This window comes from Rhineura floridana, chromosome 15, assembly GCF_030035675.1.
Source record: "Rhineura floridana isolate rRhiFlo1 chromosome 15, rRhiFlo1.hap2, whole genome shotgun sequence".
In the NCBI taxonomy this organism is placed as follows: Eukaryota; Metazoa; Chordata; class Lepidosauria; order Squamata; family Rhineuridae; genus Rhineura; species Rhineura floridana.
Genome location: NC_084494.1, coordinates 15,005,787 through 15,026,391, shown reverse-complemented (window position 1 = coordinate 15,026,391; position 20,605 = coordinate 15,005,787). Strand labels below are relative to the sequence as shown.

At 42.4% G+C, this 20,605-nt stretch overlaps 1 protein-coding gene across 6 annotated transcripts in view; it reads right to left on the bottom strand.

The window, feature by feature from the left end:
• MTFR1L (mitochondrial fission regulator 1 like) overlaps window positions 1–20,605 on the bottom strand; it is a 28,280-nt gene that overhangs the window by 1,093 nt on the left and 6,582 nt on the right. For 4 of the 6 annotated variants that reach the window (XM_061597315.1, XM_061597316.1, XM_061597314.1 and 1 more), the window contains 5 exons: window positions 20,126–20,221; window positions 17,025–17,129; window positions 14,383–14,492; window positions 12,075–12,286; window positions 7,670–7,982 (listed from right to left, as the gene is read on the bottom strand). In XM_061597315.1, the coding sequence (XP_061453299.1) occupies window positions 7,670–7,982; window positions 12,075–12,286; window positions 14,383–14,492; window positions 17,025–17,129; window positions 20,126–20,140 (755 nt within the window). In that variant the 5' untranslated portion in view covers window positions 20,141–20,221. Of the gene's footprint in view, window positions 1–7,669; window positions 7,983–12,074; window positions 12,287–14,382; window positions 14,493–17,024; window positions 17,130–20,125; window positions 20,222–20,605 lie in introns of those variants that run through there. The other 2 variants (XM_061597318.1, XM_061597319.1) reach the window with 2 other exon arrangements.

The following is a 20,605-nucleotide window of genomic DNA, read 5'->3' as shown; positions in this document are numbered from 1 at the left end:
ATCTGGAGTCCAAAGCTGATCCAAGTCCTAAGGGGTTCTAGCCACATACTGGATCAATTGGTATGAAAGCAGGAAAACAGCCCACTCCTTTTCCGGAGTGCACCACAGGCGTCCCAAAACACTCTGAATGACTTTAGTTTGACAAGCCAAATATCATCATGTGACTCGTTTTCAGGGATGCATCAGAATAACTGCTACATATTCTCACATTATTTTGCATTAATAGAACATGCCGTTATGCTAATAAGGATTTGGTAACACAGGAAAAACCATGTACAAGCATCATCTAGCCTCTCTTCACAGCCCAGGGCTTTATTAATTAAGGGACTTCTCAGGGCTGGGGCTGAAATGCAACAGAAAAATTGTTCCCTTCATTTCAGAATATAAGACGTGGCTAAGCATGTTTTTATATCCTTTTAGGACTCAATTATGACTCCCAACTGTTTAGGAGAGTTGCATAGAGTTACTCAAAGCTGCACTTCAGTCAATATAAGTGGCTAAGTGTTGCTCCTCATAAATGCTTCTTTACTAGGAGAACACCAAAAAATCCTGCCTTGTATTTTAATTGTTAAATACGAATCTCCTACTGAATGGTGAGAGATCTAGAACAAGCAAAAGGAAGTACTTCTTCACCCAGCGCATAGCTGAGCTATGAAAGTCACCACCCAACAATGACACGTGGCCCCTGGAAGATGTCCAGAAGGCAATGTGGCCCCCAGGGTGAAAAAGGTTCCTCACCCCTGAGTTAGAGGAAGGTAGTGAAAACAACTTAAAACAATTCATACTTGTAGTGGATGTGTAGTTCAAAAAAAAGCTACATAAGATATTTGGGTCCATGAGATCCCACAGGAATTAACATTCCCCAGACACTATTGGTTGTAATCAATTAAGTTCTACTCAATGGAGACCCATTGAAATTACTGTTCATTAATACAACCCAATCACTTGTATTCATGTACTGTAAACAATAGAATTTTACGTTAAATTGAGCTCAAATCAAACATTTTAAACACCTATGACTTAATTGGAAGTATATTTGACTCCAATATCAGATTAATGCAGTGCTGTTACAAGCTCAGGAGTCTTAAGTCCCCCAAAACACACTTCTTAATATTTGATTCTAGCACAGTAAATGTTAAGTAACTGAAGGCTGCTTATCCAAAGGAAATGATCACAAAATTTCATGGATTTGCAATATGGGCTACTGCTCACAAATCTAAGCACAAGGCAACAATTGGGTTCTGAGAGGCAAAACCGTGTGGTTTTTGTGGTTGAAAGAACCCTGATTTCTTTGTTATAAGAAGTGTCATAGGGCTATGGAGTTTGTCCAGGTTTCAATTTTAGCTCTCTTATGTACTAATTATTTGTTTTATATCCCACCCTCCCTCCCAGCAGGAGCACAGACACGTTTCAAACATGTTTTCTCACATCTCTTGCACCTCTAGTTTTCAACCATCTTACATTCCCCTGATACTGAGATAATTTTGTTTACCAATTTAATTGACTAGGGGTTGGAGGGCAGGAATCCCCATGGATAAGCAAATGAAAGGGCTTTTCTACAAAATGTTATTAATTTTCTCCTGGTAGATTCTTAGGATGGCAGTCCCCCCATCTACTGGCCCCGCTCCCAAAATATTACGGATTTTAAGCAGCATCATTTGGGAAATTCTTCAACAGAACTCTAACCCATTCTTCTGTTTTGCCGCATATGTTACCAAGTTCTTACTTACTGTGCCAATCTCAAATATTAGCAGTGTGCTTTTGGGACTAAGGAAAGTTGTTTGAAGCCTAAGAGGTATAGAATTCATAGGATTTCCTCCACACAAAAGTACTCTGCATCTTCCTTCATACCAAAGATAGGAAACCCATGGTCCTCCAGATGTTGTTGGATTTCCAGCTCCCATCAACCCCAGGCAGCACGGCCAACCATCAAGGATGGTAGGAGTTGCAGTCCATAACATCTGGACGGCCACAGGCTCTCCATCTCTTTTAACTTGGCAGATTCCTTTTCTTTCTAACGTTAACCATAAACTGGTAATCATAAACCGAAATAATCTTACATATACAACAATCACTTCCTTGCTTTGTGTGAACTGGTCTGGAATTATTATTATGTGGTGAAAAAGCAAGGGGGAAAACCCTACATATTTACCAATCTTTAAGCACTTCAGCTCTAGGTATGGCAATGGTATTTAAGATTTTAATCTACATTAAGTGACCTGAAATAGCTACCCTAAGATCACCACGACCACACTGCCACCTAGATAAGCTGTTGCTCCTGAAATTGCAGCCATGAGCATAATAGTTCCTTTAAAAAAAAGCACACATCCCAAAAAATTAAATGGAGGTAAACTGACCCATTCAGTTCAGGCTAGTCATTTTACAAGCCTTCTAAATAACAGCAGCATTTCACCTGCACATCTTTTAGTGAACAAAATCACTTGGCTACTTTTTCCCCTTTCCAAAACTGCTTCAAGGACAGCTTTCAGTGCATCCTGACTCATACCATTTCTTCATGGCCAGTAATTTGTTTGGTCAAGAGTGAGTCCAAAGTATTTCACTTATTATACAATGTCAGACCTTCCTTGTTTCTAGAACTTACTGGTTAAGGGATGTTAGACTTTGATACCACCTTAGCAACTAAAAGACTTAAGAAAAAAACTAGCTATAGGCACCCACTGTGGCAGCCATGTTCTGAATTTGTGTCATGAGCAGGGATAGGTTCTGTGGTCTGTTTGGTAGCATTCCCATAAAAGCAAACCGCTTCAAACACAACCTTTAATTCTGTTGTTTTACAAATTCATTTCACCCCTATTTCTAGAACTTCTTGTTATGCCTGTCACGTTAATGAGACTGGCAAAAGTACCAATACACTTCTCTCATTTATCCATTGCCTCTTCTTTGCTTTCCTCACAGATGCCTAGATCAAACTTCCTGCAACTCCCAGTACAAAAAATGGTTCATGGCAAACCTCTCTGATTCAGAGTTCACTGCATCAGAGGTTCCTGAATTTTATCCCAAGGATCAATTAGGGAAAGAGTGCTGAGGTTCATTTGACAAACATTCTGCAATCAGTGGCTGCAAAGAGACCTTGTCTGCTGCTGCTCACTGCAAGAACCAAAGCCTTAACTCCATTTCTCTCAGCTGTGCTGAGGGGCTTCCTTGCTGTACAGGCGGGCCCCGCTTATACGGCAGGTTCCGTTCTGGACCCCCGCTGTAAATTGGAACCCTACTGAGTATAATGGGGCACATTGCGTGAAAATGCCACAAAATTGGCTTTAAAATGGGAAATGAAAGCTGCTGCATTAGCGGAATGCCGGTAAGCGAAGCGCCAGTAAGCGGAGCCCTACTGTAGCTACATATCAATTGCAACATTTGTCCCTTCTACCCTGCAACAAGGGGTGTGGCCACCCATTTCTGTGAGGGCAGAGTTCCGTTTGCTGCTAAGAAGGGTGAAAGGCGGAGTTTCTGTTCTCTAACAGGAATGGATGCTAGCTAGTCTTACTATGGGATTCACAGACATTGTGCAGATGGTGAGGAGGGACATGCACACTATGTAAGATGCAACTTAAGAGAATTTGATGGTACAAGAAGCATATGCAAATTGTACTTTTTTAACTTCTAAGAGTTTGGATTGCTTTTTAAAACTGTTAAAAAAAAGATTGACCTAATGGAGGGAATGTTAGCTGCATGCTTTGCATGCACAAACTCCTACATTCAAGTCCTGGCATCTCCAGAACGGACAGGACCCAGTGGAGGATAGTCCATTAGGAGAAACAGAGAACTGCCCCACCAATTTCAGCCTGCCTTCAGCTAGCCCCACCTGCCTGTCCGCCTTCCAACCTACAGCCAGACTGGGGGTGGCACTGCCTGTCAGTTTCTGCTTCCTTAGTCTCAGTCGCCCTTATCGAACTCAGCAGGGAGGAGGACTGGGACAGGCAGAACTAGAATTAGTTGGCTCTGCCTCTCCTTGGCTCTGGCTCCACCTGCTGTTGTCTCCCTGCCTTTTGTCCTACCATTCCCAATGGACTCCAGCAACCATTGACAGGACCTCTGCCCAAGACTCCAGACAGCTGCTGCTGGTCACAGTAGGCAACCCTGAGCTAGATGGAGAAATACTCTGACCTGGAATATTCCTTTGCCCAACCTGAGCAATGGGAGAGCAGTCCTATATATTTATTCACATGCCTGCCACATTTTGGAATAAAAGGAGAAAAAGAGTGTGCATGTGTGCAGGGATGTGGTTGTCCAGGGTCTCATTTTTTTTTTTAACCCCTTACTTTTTTGGAGCAGGGTCCCTATGTCTCTAGCATCCTATGAGACAATCAGCATGAAAGGGGAGTGTGTCACTCACAAAGAAGTCTTTTAACATACTTCCTTGTCCTTTCCTGCTGATTGGAGCCAATCAGCATGAAATGAGGCGAGTCAGCCACTGAGAAGACTCTTCTCAGCAGCCAACACCCCCCCTTTATTTATTATTTTATTACATTTATACCCTGCCTTTCTTTTCATGCTAGAAACCCAAGGTGGCTTACATATGGTTCCCAGGTGGTCTCCCATCCAGGCACTGACCCTGCTTAGCTTCAGCAGGGAGCTAGCCTCATGGGCCTTCAGACCATAGCCTTTCATGCTGATTGGCTCCTAGGGATATCTGTTGTTGTGGGAGAAGGCCTAAAAAGATCTCATTCTTAACCAAGCAGGAAAAAAGGGGGGATGGCTGTGATTAACATGAAGGGACCCTGCACTTCTGAATTTGCCACTACACTAGTGTGTGCGTTTGCCACTTCACTACTGCATGTGTGTATATTGTTGTAAACCGCCCAGAGAGCTTCGGCTATGGGGCGGTATACAAATGCAATGAACAAAGAAACAAACAAATAAATATATGTTCCCACAAAAGGCAGCATGTGAATGAGGTATGCTACCCTTGCCCTTCTTCTTGTTTTGCTTTTCAGTTGTGTCCTAGCCCAACTATCCAATACCTGAATTCGCCAAGGCAGTGGGCAGGTGTGTGCTTAAAGCCAAACTGCATATCCTGACTGCCCTGAGTGTCTTGGTTGAAGGGAGAAATAAAAATGTGATAGAGCAAACACATAAATGTTATTGGGGAAAGGGAATGCTGCATGTATCATTCAAATAAGAAAAAGATAAAGCTGGCTACGTGTAACTGCTGGTTATCACTTAGAAGAGTCATGGTCACAAATATGGGTTTGGCAATATTATGGATGCAGAAAAAAATCTGGAATTGTTTGCTTTAGTCTAGACTTTGCATAAGTCCAAGAAGATCTGATGTTTGCAAACAAAAGCTAATAAAAATATAACTTGTTCAGGGCCTAACCATTAAGTTGCACAAAATGTGGCCAGCATGTGCAGGTACAGATGCATTGCAGGTTGTTTGTAAGAACCACTTACAACAACGCAATTTCTCCATTATTGGATGTTTTACTAGACTCGACATATGTGACTCAAATCTGAAGCCAAATGAGTCTGACTGATGAATGAAGCAATTCCTGCTCATTCTTGCAGATGATCAGAAGAGTAAGAACACATCCCTTTTATCGAGATCTGTCTTCCTAAAAGGCAGTTTTGGAATACATAGACTGGAATAACCTCAACACCAGCAGTGTGGCAGAAGTACATGCTTTATGAGGAGAGATCCACTCCAGCTTTGTGAATCCCATTCCTACTTCTAATAAGCGCAAGCAAAAGCTTTCTCACTCCAATGAGAAAGTGGATAAAATGTTTTACTGCATTAAATTTTGTTCCTTTGGAAACCAGGAGGAGAAAAACCAAAGGCAGCTGATGCAGAAGCTGACCAAACCAATTACACCGCGATTCAAATGTTTCCATGGTTTCTCGCTGCTTACTACCAGAATTAAATTGCTCTAACTGGATTGTGCATAAAATAAATAATTTATTGTAATGATTTCAAATGCTCCCTCTTCTCTCTTTCTTTAATGAATACAACTTTTTGATACTATCTGCCTGTTGAAGTCTACAAGACCCAAGGAATGCTATGTTCCAAGGAACGGTGAAGATGAAACAATAGTGAAAAGCTTAACTTTAAAAAGGTTTTAATTCTTGCCCAATTTTAACATGTAAACTGTTTTGAGATGTTTTTATTGTTGAAAAGTGTTGTATAAATAGTCTAAATAAACAAAATATAAAGGCTTCCAAAGAAGTGCTGGCAAAAAACAAAAAACCCCCCCAAATCTTGCACTATTTAGCAAACATTCCCAGCTTACTGCTTTAGGGTGCAATCTAACTCACCTTTCTGCCAGGCTGGGGTGAGTTGGATGCTGCGGAGCACCGGCTGCGCTGGGATGCTCCTGGCTGCACTGGGCTCTGCCAGCCTCCACCAAGAGTAGCCCTCCTCCGTAGTGGAAATGTGGCTCTGCCAGGAACCTGCTGACACTGCTGGGGGTCCAGCAAGGATGGTGCCCTAGAGGAAGGCCCCAAAATGGGGCATTCCAGAAGCATGGCAGGGGAGGAGCCGTGGAGGGGGGACACTTATGAGATCCTCCAAAAGGCTGCTGCTGCTGTACTGCCTTCAAGTCGATTCAGACTTATGACGACCCTATGAAGAGGGTTTTCATGAGGCTGAGAGGCAGTGACTGGCCCAAGGTCACCCAGTGAGCTTTATGGCTATGTGGTGATTCGAACCTTGGTCTCCCAGGTCGTAGTCCAGCACCTTAACCACTACACCACACTGGCTCTCTAAAATAAATTTTAAAATGCCCCACTGTGGCCTACAGAGAGCGCTTACTCCTTGGGAGGTCTGTTGGCTAGAGGCAGCACTCCCTGGCTGGCTTGTGTGCGCGGCTTCTAACGAAGCCATTGTTCAGCAGGCCCAGCAGCTCCTGAGCAGGAAGAGGATCCTGTGGAGCTTTCTGCTGGCTCCTCCACCAGCCCCCCGGTAGTTGGATTGCTCTGTTAGTTATATATTCTATCCTTCATCTACTGAGCTCAGGCAGACAGGAATACACGGATAGGGATTATCCCAGTTTATCCTGACAAGAACACTGTGAGAGGTGTGAGAAAAGATTCATGGCTGAGAATTTAAATTCAAGTCCCCCTGATCCAGGGACGGGGAAGCTGTGGCCCTCCAGGTCACATCAGCCCCAATCAGAGTAGTCAAAAACTAGGGATGATGGGAGTTGTAGTCCAACATCACCTGGAGGACCACAGGTTCCCCATCCCTGCCTTAATCAAAGCTCATCATACTAATCACTTCATCATATTGTAGCATACAACAGAGGCTTCATGCCTAGGAACTAACAGAATACTTGGCAAGTGGTTTTCACTTTATCAAAGCACAACATTTTATACCTACATCCAGGGTGACGCTTAGTGGGGAGCAATTTTAGTGCATGATGGGGAATCTGGGAGGTAGCAGAGAACTGACGCACAAAGTTATCTGAAGAGATCAAAATTATTAAGACCTATTATAAGAAAGGGTTTTACAGCATGCCTTGGGATGCTTTGCATTATGGCAATGCAGGAGAAGTACTTTAGAATTATCTCCTGTAGACCTCAATCGCAGCACTAAAGATCAGCAGATGCACCTTCACACAAAACAAAACTTCAAAGCTTCCAATCAGAAAAGAAAAACAGAGACACTTTTGAGGATGGAAAAAGAGAAAAAACAACCAAACACATGAAAACTTACAAGTCTTTGTTCTGTTTCATCCTATGAATGTCTTTAAGAATACCCATCATATCTGCAAAACTGCTGGCCTTTGACAGAGACACCGAATCTTCATCGTCTGAATCCTTTGGGTCTGCTTTACAACATTCAGAGGTTGCAGAACAAAGCATGGAAACGGATGGAAGCTCTGGGCTCTCTAATTCTGCCTCCTCCTCTGTAATATCACTAATGACAAAGGAAGTTGTAGATTGGAATGAGGATCCAAAACAAGGTAAGGGAGAAGAGACATTTGAACTTCCTGGAGATAATAAATCTGGCGTTAAAGAAGAGGAAGCTGAAAAAAAGAGAATATACGTAGACATAAACCTAGTGCCAAACTATAGGTTTTATATACTCTGCAACAGAATACATGCCAAGGCTATGTCTTGGCCAACCTCCCCAGAAATGGACATCACAGGCCCTCCCTGGACCTTACTTAGGACATAGCTGCACTATGCATTTAAAGCAGTTATCAAATCATATTTAACAGTCCTGACTTCTCCCAAAAAACCCTGGGAACTGTAGTTTGTTGAGGGTGCGGAGGGTTGTTAGAAGTGCCCTATTCCCCTCGCAGAGCTACAATTCCCAGAGTTCCCTGGGAAGAAGGATTGACTGTTAAACCAATTCGGGAATTGTAGCTCTCTAAGAATAGGTCTCCTAACAATTCTTAGCACTCCTAAGCATTCCTAGCACAGTTCCTAGGATTCTCTGGGGGAAGCCATAACTGTTTAAAGAGGTATAATACTGCTTTAAATGTATAGTGCAGATGACGCCTTAAATGTCGGGTATAACACAGCATAAGGGGTGAAGCACCTTTCCATCCCATGCCCACCCGTTACCACCTGCATCTGCTATATGGCAGTGTTTCCACATATTTAGAAGATTTTTGTTCCAATTTTACCACTGCAAACAATGAGCTGGATTCACACAAGGTCCTCAAAAGCAGCACATTATTCATCTCTTGTATCACAGATGGGAAGAGAATTGGCCCATGAAGTCACAGGAAGCCACTTTGGTACTAACCAAACCCTATTCTCCCCTCCTCAGCTAGAACCAACCCTGCACTCTGCAGACACCACCTTTGCTGAGCCATTTGCTTTCATGCATTATTTTTGAGATCCACTACAAAAGGACGGAAGGCATTTCTGTGAAGCAATTTTGGGAACCAGGAATAGCTGTCCTTTTAGTTTAGAATGATAGACGTTTGTCAAGAGTGCGTGCATCTTGGGTGCAAAATCTCAAATGGACATCACAGGGAAAGGACAGAGCTCTGTGGCAGAGCACATACATTGCATGCAGAAGGTTCCAGGTTCAATCCTTGGTGTTCCAGTTAAAAGACCAGTTAGCAGGTAATGGGAAAGACCTTTCTCTGCCCAAGAACCTGGAGAGTTGTTGCCAATCAGTACTGGTCTAGGTGGAGGAACACAATTCTCTGCTCACAGTAATCAATAAATATTTGGGCAAGGAATTTCCTTGATGTTCTGTTAAGGAAATATTATGCAACAGTGGCGCTTCATGAACAGCGCTCTGCAACAATGACTCTAGCGTTACATGCAAACACAGCCATGTTACTGGTTTGGACATAATAGGAACTGTGGCTTAATATACTCCAGGAGTATTGAATTAAGTTGCAAGAGGGACAGGGCAGGGAGGGTGGGGGCACAACACTTATTCTTGTTCCAATAAGCCATGGTTTATTGGACAGAGATCATTACGTCTGAACTGGGCCACTGTGTGGAAGTTACAAATAGTGTCAATTCACCCGAGACAGTATGCAAACTAACAGCAGGTAACAAAAACACTTTTCCCATGGGCTTTTATTGCGAGGTTGCTCCACCATCCCAGTGTCCTTACAGGCCATTTTATACATGGCATATCCCATAAAATACAGAACTGAATGATCTTTCCTTGTTACCCTTGCCATTTTCCTTGTGATTCCCTTCCCTTTCATGCTCCCCATGCTGAAATTTGGATTGTAAATTCCATAGTGCATGGACCTTGTCCTTTTGTTTGTTATTGTGTACCCAGTCATGTACACCGATGGCTCAGTAATAACAGAAATAAGCAAGTTTTTAAACAATCAAATAAATTTACATAGAACGTTTAGGTCTGAAAAAACGGGATACAGAAATCACAGGATCCTGGCCATAATCTATCAGAATTTGCAACAAATGCGGGGCAATTTCTTTGAGCATTATTTGTTTTTCTCATTTATGTCCTCCCCGTCTGCCAAAATGCTGTAAGTGACAAATATGCGATATAAAAGTTTAAACATTATGATGTTAAATACAATAAAAGCAGATGGAATAAAGCAAACTCACTCATAATAAGGAACTCATCGTAGCATTTTTAAAGGGGAAGTTAGAGAGTTGCCTGGTTAAAAGCCATGCATAAATAAAACAAAAGATCTGAATCGTTATATTTCTCAAAATGTACAAGGAAACACTAAGCTGGTTCTCTTTAGACAGTTGGGCGCGTGTCCAAGAAGGCTCTGCTTTGTGTCCTGCCAACCTCACTTCTTGTTCTCAGATCCTGCTTGTGGGCTCCCGAGGCATCTGATTGGCCACTAACAACAGAATGCTGGACTAAGATGGGCCCTTGGCCTCATCCAGGAGGGCTGGTTCACACCAGCTGTGGTGAGCCTCAAATTTGCATGCTCCCAGCTATGGACATTACATTAAGCAGGAGCTCTCCTTTATGACTAAATTCAGGGAATCCTGACAAAACTATGGTTACTTAGAACAAGGGAGGACCAAACTGTGGTTTATGGTGCTAGCTTGTTCACCAGCCATAATTAAACTAACTAAAGTTTCCCAAGAACACAACAAGCAACTTTTTTTTAACTCAAAAGAGGACATTTTCAGCCTCTTCCTCTTGGCATGCAAAAGAGCTGGATGTGGCTTGCCACAGCTGATGCAAAAAATGCTAAGTTATGGTTCAGCAGTATGTCCAAACAAGTCCTAAGAAAGGCCCCCTTCTGCTTATCACTGTTTTAGGGAACTGATCAACACACAAGGGTATTGAATGTACGTGTGTGTCTCAAACCTTTTTCATCAGTGCAATCTGATGAACTGTAATTGTTACTGATATTGTAGTTTCTTAAATAATATTTTTATACAAGTGATGACTTCCAGATTTTACTGTCCACTAAAAAAACATTCATAAACTGCTGTCATCATGTATATTTATATTCACTGGCAGAGACCAATACAAGCTATCACCTATTCCACAAAAGTCTGCTTTAGGGGGAAAAAACCCTGCAGAAATGAGCTACTGATTTTGGAAAATATAAAATTAAATTAGCATAGTAGATAGGACCCTTTTTTATTGTTTTGGAGAAATTCCAAAGCTATGCAATGTAGAAAAAATGCACTGTTTCTAATTTCAAGAGCTATCCAAGTGAAGACCTCAGAAACACATCTAATATCAGCAAAAACCCCAAGAATTACCCACCTTTCAGGCTGTACTATGTTATCAGAGTTCTTTTAAAACCTGCCTACTAAACTTTAAACTGTAATTGTTTGACACATTAGCTATTCTAACCATGGAGCCCCAGTCCCCTCTCACTGTCTTGCACTTTCGTCTTTCAAAACACATGTCAAATTCAGACATTACTACAATTCAGCATTATGTCTGAATACCTAACTCTTGATGGCTACAAACCACAATTAACTGTTACATTTGCACTAAGCAAAACATAGTTCCTCTTTTGGTTAAATGGTTTTGCTTATTTTTGTTTTGTTTAACATTATGTTAAAATGGTTTTGTGTATGGGTTCCTTTGGGAGGAAGGGCAGGATAATAATAATAATAATAATAATAGTAGTAGTAGTAGTAGTAGTAGTAAAAGCAAAAAAGACAGTTTCTCCAATTTCTCCAACTTCTTTGCTTGCAAGGGACAATCAGGTTGCATATGCCCTGCAGAGCAAGTCTTCACTTGGTCAGTTAAACCATGGTTTCAGTGCACATTGGAGATCTTAACGGGGTAACAAAGTATAGCTGGTGCTAGCCACAGTTAAGAATTATGTCTGCACAGGGCCACTTTGTTACTGTAGCCCAGCTTAAGCCCACAAAAGTTACTACCTTGCAAAAAAAATTTACTAGCCTGCTAAGAGACTAGCAGGTTGCATTTCCATGCTGGACAGAGAGAAGCCCCTCCTCCACAGTCAGCATGGAAACAAAATGGGCTGGCAGAGGAGGTGGAGCAACCCCTCCTTCCTCTGGATTTTTCTCCCAACTTCTTCTCTACAACCTCTGCTCGCGAAAGCAGAAATATAATTTTCAAGTTATTTGCTCATCTGCTGTACCTACCCCTGCAGGCTTTAATTTAATTCCTTGCATTAGATTTTGAGAGACTTCCTCAGTGTACTTGGATGCTGGGTTCTTACCTGACTCTGCAGCTACAATCTTAGCAATCTGACTCCGCAGGTGACTCAGCTCTTCTTGGAGTTCTGTTGTCCGACTCAAAGCAGGTAAACCTGGTTTCTTCAAAGCCAACAACTTTTCTTCTTGCTTTCTCAAATTCGGGACGGAGGCATTCCGCTGAATGACAAAGAGCGGGGTGGGTTTCCACTTATGCTTTAGTGGACGAGCGTCCGTCCTACAAGTCAAGAACCCAGAAATTCCAGTGAAACTGATCCCAGTGAAAAAAAGTAGGCCACGTTTATTACATTATACCATGCTTGCTAGCTGCCGCTGCCACTTCTCTCATTGCTACAGGATCTCATTTTCAGCTGCCTGTTAATTTCTTTTCTCTCTCCCCATTTGTGTCTCAAGGGTCCATCATTCCAAACCCACCTGAATATCATGATGTAACATATGTCCCTTTTCTTAAACAACACGATCTCTAATAACCATTCCAAGTCCATAAAGACATGGTCATCGTTCTAAGACAAATGACAATTAAAAAAATGCTGGAGACAGCCAGCTTAGAGCAAACACCACCTACAGAGATTTCCTGTAACTTTAGAACAATATTTTCAATGGAAGCAATTCACCACTGAATCATTATGCATGTGTAAATCAGCTCTTATTTCCCCTTACTTTCCTGCTGCCCCTCTCATCTATTTCAATATTTATGTTATTGCATTCTGCAGATACCAGGAACAGCTCTTCAGTACCTGCCTGAAGCCTCTTAATAGCTCCGTTATTCAGGCAAGATTCTCTCCTACCTCAACTGCTCTCCCTAGCATATTATACACAGCTGGTATAGCACAGTGGGGAGGAGAGCCTGGCTGGGAGTCCAGAGTCTGTAAGTTCAAATCCCCGCTCATGTCTCCTGGGTGTCAAGGGCCACTAAAGATCACTCCCACAGGGACTGGCTCAGGGGTTACGTGCCCTGCCACCTGCGCAGCCGTGGGCAAGCTGCATAGTCCCAAGGAGCCCAGTTGCCCCCCAGCTGGCAGTTGCGGACAAGGAAGGGGCTGGCTTGTGCAGCTGTGGCAAGCTGAGCAGGCCCTAGCCAGCAGGTGAGGACTAGCCTCAGAGGAAGGCAATGGTAAACCCCCTCTGCATACCACTTGCCATGAAATCCCTATTCATAGGGTCGCCATAAATTGGGATCGACTTGAAGGCAGACCCAGCACATTATATAAAACTCTATTCATTGGCATTCTCTCTCCACATGGGCACCCTACTCCAGGTTTATAACCATACATGAGTATTCCTCAGGTGTTATTGAACACTTGGATAGCAGTATGGTGTCCCAACTGTATGCCATCCTTTCATGGAGGGACATGGGCACTATGGATAGCTTAAGGCAAACGTGGGAAATGGACTAGTTAGTGGAAACTGAGGACGCAGTGTGGACTAAATTTCCATATCAATCTACATCTGCAGTGACAAAAGAAGTGATGTTAAATGAGGTTTAAAAATGGTATTTAACCCTTGTAAAATTATCCTGTATTGCTAAGAGTGCCTCCCCTCTCTGCTGGAGGGGTTGCACAGAGAAAGGCTCTTTCACCTATAATGTTGTAGATGTGTAGTGAAGTTATTAAGTTCAGGGACTCAGTGTTTTCAGAAATGGAAAAGATGAATCAAAAATTATATAGAACTCCCAAACTAGCTCTACTAAATTTGTTTCTGCATAAAGATTTGGCCCTAAAGGGCAAGCAGTTAATTAGTTTTATGTTAGTTGCAGTCTTATCTCTTGTTGCTCGACTTTGGAAGGACTTGAAGGGCATCTCCATCATCTTGTGGTACAATAAAATTTGGCAGTTAGCATTAATAGAAAAACTTACACAAAGATAAGGATTGCAAAAGAGAAAACAAAAGGACACATTTGTCACAGAATGGTGGACACAGTCAAGATATGTTTAATTTCCTGTTTTTATACCCCATAGTTTTGGTTGTTTTGCAATATCTAATTTTTATTTTTTTTAAAAAAAAAAGAGTGTTCCTCAGGTATGGATCACTTCTCTTTCTCATTACTAAGATATATGAAAAAGCAACACCTGCTCATAATACAGTTTTAAAACTCACAATTCTAATATTGATCCAAGAGTAGGCTTTTCAGCCTTGCTATAAATCTTAACCCCACAACCTGAAATGGCACCCCTGTCTCCACACCTAAGAAATGCCTGTTAAAAGAAAAATAAAGATAGGAAGCCATCTCAAGAGTGTATCATTTTCAGCAACTGACTACCAAGAATGGAAAAAGAGAAGCCAGTAGGGATAAGAACAGGAGAAAGGATGTACCTGACTCTAGCGTACGTTTCTTCATCATCTGAAGCTATCCATGATACATCTGCCAGAGTTGGGACAGGGGGCATGTCATTTAAATAAAGATCTGACACATTTGGTAATTCCTGAGGGAGAGAAAGGAAAAGAAATTAGCATTATCTTGTGGTTCTATAAACACGTTCAGATCAGTTGTTGGCTTTATCTTGCAACAGAAAGGAAAAAAGGGGGGGAACCCCAAGATGCCGAGAAATATAGCTTGTAAAAAGTATTCCCCCCCTTTTCCTTTCTGCTGCTAGTAGATGCTATCCACCCTTGCTTTTTGTTTCTTGCAAACCAGCTTCCTGTGAATTAAGGAGACAAGAAGGGCCTGCAACAAAATGTTGCAATATATCCTTATCCCCTAATAGGTGTTACCTTGTTTAGGATTCCAGCCAGCCAGCCATGACCTCCCCAAGGATACTATAAGTGGTTAGGCACTCAAGCAACCCAACTGATTCCCCTCCCGCTCAGTTTTTGATTCTCCCCCCCCCAATGACACTCAACGCTCCTTGGCTCCTGTTGTCCACTTAGCTTCATTGGGCTATTTTGTTGGGAGTGTTGGGGGCAACAGGAGGGTTTGATGATCCCTTTTGCCTTTTTCTCTTTCTTTTCTTTGGCTTCACCCTGAGCTTGCTGATGCCTCCCCCTTTCCTCCCCTCGGTGATCCTGCTCTGGCTCCAATTCTGCCAGCACAGCAACACTGATTTCACTATTAGAGGGAATGATGTGTGGGCAGGTCATTAAGATCTGACAGACATGCTAAAGAGCCTTAGAGACTGCAGCTATTTTGCATAAATATGCTGGATAGGACATGGCCAGCTCTTCTGAGGTGTTATGTGGGATTAGAGGTGTTTATTCACTAGACAAAAGACAGCCAAATCTAAGTGAGCAATTACAGATTGTTCACAAGTTCATGACCGCCAAAGATAATACACTGTGTACTTGCTTCAATACTTATATCCAGTCCTACAAGCATCTCTGTGTTACGCAGAGATGGAAAAGTGACCGATGGCAGCCGAAGTCTACAGTGGTGCAAGTAGTGAGAAGCAGACGAGGCAATGAGTTACTCTAACATGGAATAATTGTCTGCCTTCCCTGCAAGCTTCTCAGCAGCTGGAGAAATTAATGCTATCTATCAGCAGCCTCATGCAGAAGAGGATCACCATGTAGCTCTACCTGCCGTCTTTGAAACTAGGCGTCCCAGGGTAAGCGCTCTGGCTTGTGTACAGAGAAAACATGCTAACTCCCAATTCCCAAAGCCTGAGAAGGCTACAACACTTGCACTACCTGATTTGTAAGTTTCTAGGATGATTAACAGGTTTTCATATAACTAACTCCCCAGAAGCCCAAAAGTTAAGATCTTATTTTTGGTTTTCAAAATAATGAGAATGTTGGGATTTCCTTTCTGGTTTCATGTAATTTTCACACTATGACCAATATAAATGATGTATTTTGATATTTTTTGTTTACTGTGACCTATCTTGGACGCAGTCCACCATGGAAAAACAGTATATAAGCTAGAACTAATTAACCTAACCCTAAACTATCAGTATAAGAAAGTGAGCATCCTCTTGCTAGCTATGCCAAGGTCCTTCTAACACAGCATTCTGTTTCCAACAGTGACTAGCCAATGTACACATTTTGTTCCACAATGGCTGCAATTCAGGTGACGGTATCTCAGCTTAGTAAACAGAGATATGAATAAACCTTTTGCTCCTTTGCATTAGCCAGCAGGCAAACCAATTAAATCTTCCATTAAGTGTCATTTCCTGTTTCATCCGAATGGGAAAACTATGGTTAACAGCTTTGGAACAAGTTCCAACAAACAAAAAGGCCCAGGGACAGTCCCTGTCATCTCCAGGTGGGGCCCGGAAATACTCCTGCCTGAAACCATGGAATGCCACTGCCAGTCGGTGTGGACAACACTGAGCTAGATGGACCAATGGTATGACTTGGTATAAGGCAGCTTCCCATGGTCCTATGACTTCTTGGCTTGTTTGCCAGCTTACAAGAAAGGAGGAGCGAAGAGGCTGTGTGCCTACAAGGCTCATCCATACCTCAGCTTGTGAAGCAGCACTTAAGGCTAGAAATGTTAAAACGAATGGTAGGATTGTCAAGGTTTTAGATCACCAAGCCAAATTTCTCTCTGGAACTGCACTCCATTTCCTAAGACTGCAGTCTTCTGCACATTTACCGGGGAGTAACTTCTATTAAACCCAATGGGACAACTTATTTTTGAGAAAACGTGCACAGGACTAGGCTATAAACAAGAGTGCTAGCACATCAAGAAATCGTATAACAATATATCCTAAAGGGTAGCACAAAGATCTTGACTGTATTTAGCATGCATGCTGCACTTCCTAGTTTGTTCTGAAAGTCACAAGCTACATCTATTTTATTACAGAATAAAGCCTTAAAAATGGGATTGAAACTGGTTAAAAAACATTAGACCACTGTTGGATAGCAAGTATTACCTTTCCATACAGAATTCTAATACTTTGTCATATAGCAATAAAAGCAAACTATTTTAACCAAAAAAGCAAGACTGAACAGCACTGCTCCCCATTTAAAGCTGTCTTTAACAGGTGTACAAAACCTCTGAAATGCAGTATTCTTACCTGAAAGCATGCTCTAGGACACGGTTTCAAAGGAAGGTTTGTTCCAATTCTTCTCACAAAGCTGCGTGATGAGCCATAAGGTTTGTTCTGCCAAATTGGGATAGTCTGAGGGTCCAAAAAAATTAATGAAGCTTTTATCTAATAGAGAAGCAGTAGTTCAGTTTTAAAGACTGCCTGCCCTCATTTCATGGGTGAAACTGTGAATGACCCAAGTCCAGAGAACAGTAGGCACAGCAGAAAGCTATGCAATTGTCACTGGGTTTATTGCCGTCACAGTGCATTACAAGACACATCAGAAGCCTCGTGCAAACCCCATCAGCTCTCCAGCAGAATGAGACCAGGAAGAACCTGGCAAATTCTGCTAATGCCCCATCTCCTGTCCAACAGTTGATTGAAGTCTTTCATCATCATCATCTATTACTTTTATATACCACCTCTCCTCAAGGAGCTCAAGGTGGCCTACATTGTTCTCCTCCTCTCCATGTTATCCTCACAACAACCCTGTGAGGTAGGTTAGGCTGAGAGACAGTGACTGGTCCAACATCACCCAGTGAGCTTCACATACTGAGTACCAGTATGTTATTGGGAGAGGGTACACAAACCATCCCCCTATAGACAACTGTGCATGTGAACAAGCAGACTGTTGCAAGGTTGTCTACCCTGATCACATCCTATCCTGCCATGCATCGCACCTCTAAGAGCAAAACCTGTGCGCAGGAACCTATTTCTCCATGCTGATTATAGCAAATTAATGCTAAGTGCTTTGTTGGCCTGAAGAATGCAAAACATGCAATTACAGATGGTAAAAAATTGAGACATGTCAACCTTGACACAATTCAAGAAAGCTGGTTTTAATCCGTTATTTCAAAAAGTTTTCCTTCTTGGTGAAGGTCACTTTGTTTAAAGCCAAGACAACTTCAGTTTACCAGTCAACAGCTGGTGCTATAAATATATCCCAACGTACCCTGGGGCCTCAGCCACCTGTCAGCCTGTCTATTACAATTTTTAATGTTTATTTTGCATGCAGTTTACTGATGCCCAAAGGCTGCAAAACATGTTTTTATAAATCAAGGCAGCATGATTTAATTAAAGAAAATTCAGTATGTTGTTTCAAGTTTTGCCTTTCAGCATGTAGATCTTAAATGCAACAAAACCATACAGAATAACAGCATCAAAATAAGGAAAATATGGAGCACTCGGCTCCCCTCTCATTGTAAGCAGAGCAATTAATATCTTGATTTACAAATGTTTTACTAGAAAATGGGCAAGAAACCTGTGACCAGGGGTGTAGCCCAGCATCTGGGTGTGTGTGGGTCTTTGACCCCTTTCTTTTTTGGGAGCCAGGTCCCAGCAGGGTCCCTATGTCTCCAGCGTCCTATGAGCCAAAGAGCATGAAAGGGGAGGGTGTTAGCCACTAAGAAGAGTCTTCTAACTTGCTTCTTTGTCCCTGTTTTGCTGATTGGAGCCCATCAGAGTGAAAGCAGGTAGGTCAGCCACTGAGAAGACTCTAGCAGAAGGTAGATAAATGTGTAGACACTGAATTAAGTAATTCAAGCAATATGTCTGACAGTGAGAAAGGACAGTCAAATTATGAGAGAAAGACAGCGAGAGAGAAGGAGAAAGCAGTATTAAGGACAGATCAGATTATTCTAAGAAGGTTGTATAATCTTAGAAGGGGGCTTGGCTGTCGGAGGGTGTAACTGTACTATTATGAACGGACTCTGCACTTCTGAATTTGCCACTACAGTACTGCCTGTGACCCTCCAGAGGCTGTTGTATTCCAGCTCCCATCAGCCCAAGCTGGCATGGCCAATAGTAGTGCTAAAATATGAACTGCCCAAGAAGTGGGCAAGACTACATGAAGGAGACAAGGCCAAGCATCTACTTCTTGTCAACGCAAAAGACTGATTAATTGGTGGGGCCTCGTGAATCCAGAAGAGCTCTCTGCCTCCATCCCGTGAAGCTATTCTGTCTGCCTTCCTGCTTCAAGGAATGCAGTTACATGGAATTCAAAGACTCCTCACAGCTAACCTGCCTCACCCCGGAAGCCTTATACCCTAGTAGGTCTATGGCCAGCACGCAGTATGCCCCTTAATTTGGAGGCAGTAGTCCTCTGAACTACCAGTTGCTGGGAAGCAGAAGTAAGGAGAGTGCTCTTGCACTCAGGTTCTGCTTGTGGGTTTCCCACAGGCATCTGTCTGGCCACCGTGATAACAGGATGCTGGACTAGATGGGCCACTGGCCTGATCCAGCAGGGCTTTTCTTATGTTTTTATGCGCACCCAGGGAATACTGGCAGTGCATGGAGCAGAGGAAAGCAAACTACGGGGCAGATACACTGTATTCTTCTGTATAGGGGGGGTGGTAGAACTAGGGCTGCACTGAATGTTTTCCCCCAAACTCTCCTCTATACTAATTTGCATTTTTGCAGCCCTGACCAGTCACTACCCCTTTTCCTTTTTAAAAGCCTCTTGCTCATTCATTGTGTGATCTGTCAGTTAGGGGTCACATAGTAAATGCAGTGGCACTCTAGCACCACACAGTCTGTCAGATTTAGCTACGTAATGTCATCACTGAGTTCTGATCATATTGCTCTAAGGGGGAGGGATGCACCCAACCAGGCTAACAAACCCCGTTTTGTCAAATTGCACTGTGACAATTAAGCAAACACAATGCAACACAACAGGGAATCAGCCCATTTGCCTTGGCAATGGAGACACACTCTGTCCCTATCCCACCTAACGGCCATTCAAACTGAGGGCCAACCCTGCAAAAACGAACACTGTTTACCTCCTCGCCTTTTTTTTTTTTTTTTTTGATTAGGCCCAGAAACTGCCTTACAGGCAGGATTGTGCTTGCAATCTGTAACTTCCTCGTGTTGGTTGTTCACACTGAATACAAGAACAAGGTGTTACATAGGTACAGTTTTCAAAGATACCCAATGGATTTTGGAGATTAAATTCTATCAATTTTCAGTTGGATCTGAAGATTATTTCTGGAAGAAAAGCCTAAACCAAGAACAGGCATATACTCAGAGAACAGGTTTGGGAAACAAGTTTACAGATCTTAAATACTGCAGGAAAATAAAAGACCTGTACTTACTGAATCTGCTTCCATCTCAGACCAAAGAGGTACAAGTAAATCAAAGGCCAAAACTGTAGTTCCACGAATTATACACTAGCTTCATAGTATTCCACCCTTGGAAGAAAATTATTTGCTTGTTATGAACATAGACAAGGTCACGTTCTACATTTGTCTCATTAAAGTTACAGCAGATAAGCAGTGATACAAAGAATCTTAATTACATCTTAAGTAGTTACATAACTGTATTATTGGATTAAACTACCTCATAGACTTAAGAGCCAGAAGGAATATCATCAATTATGTAGTCCAACACACATACAAAATACAGCATAATGCACTCTGCAGGAACTATTCCTGGCAGGTGCATACACAGGCTTAATATCTAATGCAACTGATTTTGCAAATTCCCCAGGTAACTTACTTCGCTGACTAACTATTGCTACAATTAGGACAGTGGCAGCCAACATGGTGCCCTCAAATGTTGTTGAAGCCACCACA